General features: G+C 52.5%; 1 protein-coding gene across 1 annotated transcript in view; it reads left to right on the forward strand.

The window, feature by feature from the left end:
* Nucleotides 1-2,319, forward strand: part of CLSTN1 (calsyntenin 1) — a 106,983-nt gene that overhangs the window by 27,795 nt on the left and 76,869 nt on the right. The window contains exon 2 of the mRNA XM_045299205.1: nucleotides 2,106-2,245. Within this exon, the coding sequence (XP_045155140.1) occupies nucleotides 2,106-2,245 (140 nt within the window). The remainder of the gene's footprint in view (nucleotides 1-2,105; nucleotides 2,246-2,319) is intronic.

Genomic DNA, 2,319 nt, shown 5'->3' on the forward strand with positions numbered 1-2,319 from the left:
AATTTATAAATTATCAAGGGTTCATGAGGGAGGGACGAGGGCAGGGAGAGAAAAAATGAGGAGCTGATACCAAGAGCTCAAGTAGAAAGAAAATGCTTTGAAAATTATGATGGCAACATATGTACAAATGTGCCTGACACAATGGATGGATAGATGGATTGAGATGAGAGCTGTAAGAGCCCCCAATAAAATAATTTTTAAAAAGTTCCCTCATGACACCAGCAGGTTGATTCCAAGCATGGTTCTGAGATTACACCTTCTGGTGCTATGTTTTGTAAATCTAGAAGGCCCATGAAAACCTACTGGGAGCATCGTGTTCCCCTCGAATTGCGATCTCCATGAGACAAACTAACACAGTCCATTTAATCACTGAGAATATACAGTCAAGTGGTCCCCAGGTTACCAACGAGATCCGGTCCCAAGTGTGTCTTAAATCCAATTTATACATAAGTGGGATTAGGTGAGGAGCCCTGGTGGCATAATGGTTACGAGTTGGGCAGCTAACTGTGAGGTTAGCAATTTGAAACCATCAGCATCTCTGAGGGAGAAAAATGAGACTTTCTACTCCCATGAACAGTTACAGTCTCCGAAACCCACAGGGGCGGTTCTACACCCTCCTGTAGGGTCACTATGAGTTCGAGTGACAGTGAGCGTGGTTTTGAGTTTTGGAGGATTAGGTGACTAAACGTTCTTAATGAGCGTTTGGAGCTCTAGGAGGCCTGGTGGTACAGTGAATTACACGCTGGGCTTCTAACCACAAGGTCTGCAGATCAAATGCATCCGCTGCTGTGTGGGAGAGAGATGAGGCTGCGGGCTCCAATAAAGGTTTACAATCCCAGAAACCCTGGGGCACGTGTACTCCACCCTCCAGGGCTGCTATGAGCCCCAGAAGAGGCTTGATGCCGAGGTTTTGTGGGTTGTGGAAAGCTTGGCGGTTTGACTTGACCGGCCACTCCACGGGAGAAAGCTGAGGTTGTCCATTCCCCTGACGAGGGCACCCTGGGAAGCACTGTGGGGCAGTCCTACTCTGTCCAATGGGGGCTCTAGGCGTCGGAATGAACTGTGGGTTTTGGTTTAGTGCAGTGGTTCTCAACCTATGGGTCGAGACCCCTTTGGGGGGGTTGAATGACCCTTTCACAGGGGTGGCCCGATTCATCACAGTAGCAAAATGACAGTGATGAAGTAGCAACGAAAATAATTTTATGGTTGGGGGTCACCACCACAGGAGGACCTGTATGAAAGGGTCGAGGCATTAGGAAAGTTGAGAACCACTGGTTTAGTACAAGAAAGGGTTAGAAGATTTTTCAATGACTTACAAGCTTCAGTGCACGATGTGAAAGTGATCTTGAGGAAGAATGTGTTTCAAATAGGGGTTGGTTCCATCATTTCCCCCTTTGGGGACCCATGTCACTACTCTCCTAAATCAGTCCTCTGCTCCACCCCCAGAGTGACCCATTCTCCCCAGCCTCCCAGACTGCCCACTTGGCCCCATGGACCCTCTAACCCCAGCCAGCTGAGCTCAGACTGCAAGCATGGCCCAGGACACTCATTTGGCAGTGAGTCACCTTTGATGTCTTCCAGCACAGTCTGCGTAATTAACATTTGATTGTTAGTTAACTTTCTGCTGCAAGGTGTCTCCTCTCCCTAAGGAGATATCCTCCGGGGCAGCTCCTTCTTTTTATAGTAGTCGTCTTCATCCGGAAGCCACATCGTCTTTCTGACTTAGTTTCCCTAGCTGCAAGGCAGAGCCAATCACGGCCTCTCACGGACACAGTGCCTGGCACCCAGTGCTCATCCGCAGCCAGTCCTTTCCACTAGTGTGGGAGGCAGTCCCAGGGGCTGCGGCCACCCACTGAGAGGAGGACGTGTCTCATCTCCCCCAAGGGTCCACCTGAGTGAGTCTTCGGTACGAGGTTGGAGCTCATTTCTAAGGACCATCCATCAGCAGCACACTGGGGGCGTTAGCAAAAGCGCGCCTTTAAAGGGCTATGGAGGAATCTTGGGTTATAAATTCAGGATGGGCTCCTTGGGTGCAGCAGGCAAGCCCCTTCTCTGCGCTAGTCGGACCGCGAGGCCTGAGCTCCGCAATCACGACTGTTTACCAGGCGCATCCGCTGGCCCTGGTCCCTTGGACACCTGGCACGACCGCGCCAGTTCCGTCCATCACCTCCTCTGGGCACAGAGGACACGGAGGCGCGGGCGCGCCGAGCGGTCCGGGTGTGGGGCTGCGGGACGAGTCCTGCAGGTGAGCGCAGTGCGGCTCGGCGCCCCAGGTGCCGCTCGGCGCCCCGTCCCTGGAGGCCGGGGTCGCGCGTGGGC

The sequence above is a fragment of the Echinops telfairi genome, unplaced genomic scaffold (genome assembly GCF_000313985.2).
Source record: "Echinops telfairi isolate 266 unplaced genomic scaffold, ASM31398v2 ScPeMD7_7457;HRSCAF=8495, whole genome shotgun sequence".
NCBI lineage: Eukaryota > Metazoa > Chordata > Mammalia > Afrosoricida > Tenrecidae > Echinops > Echinops telfairi.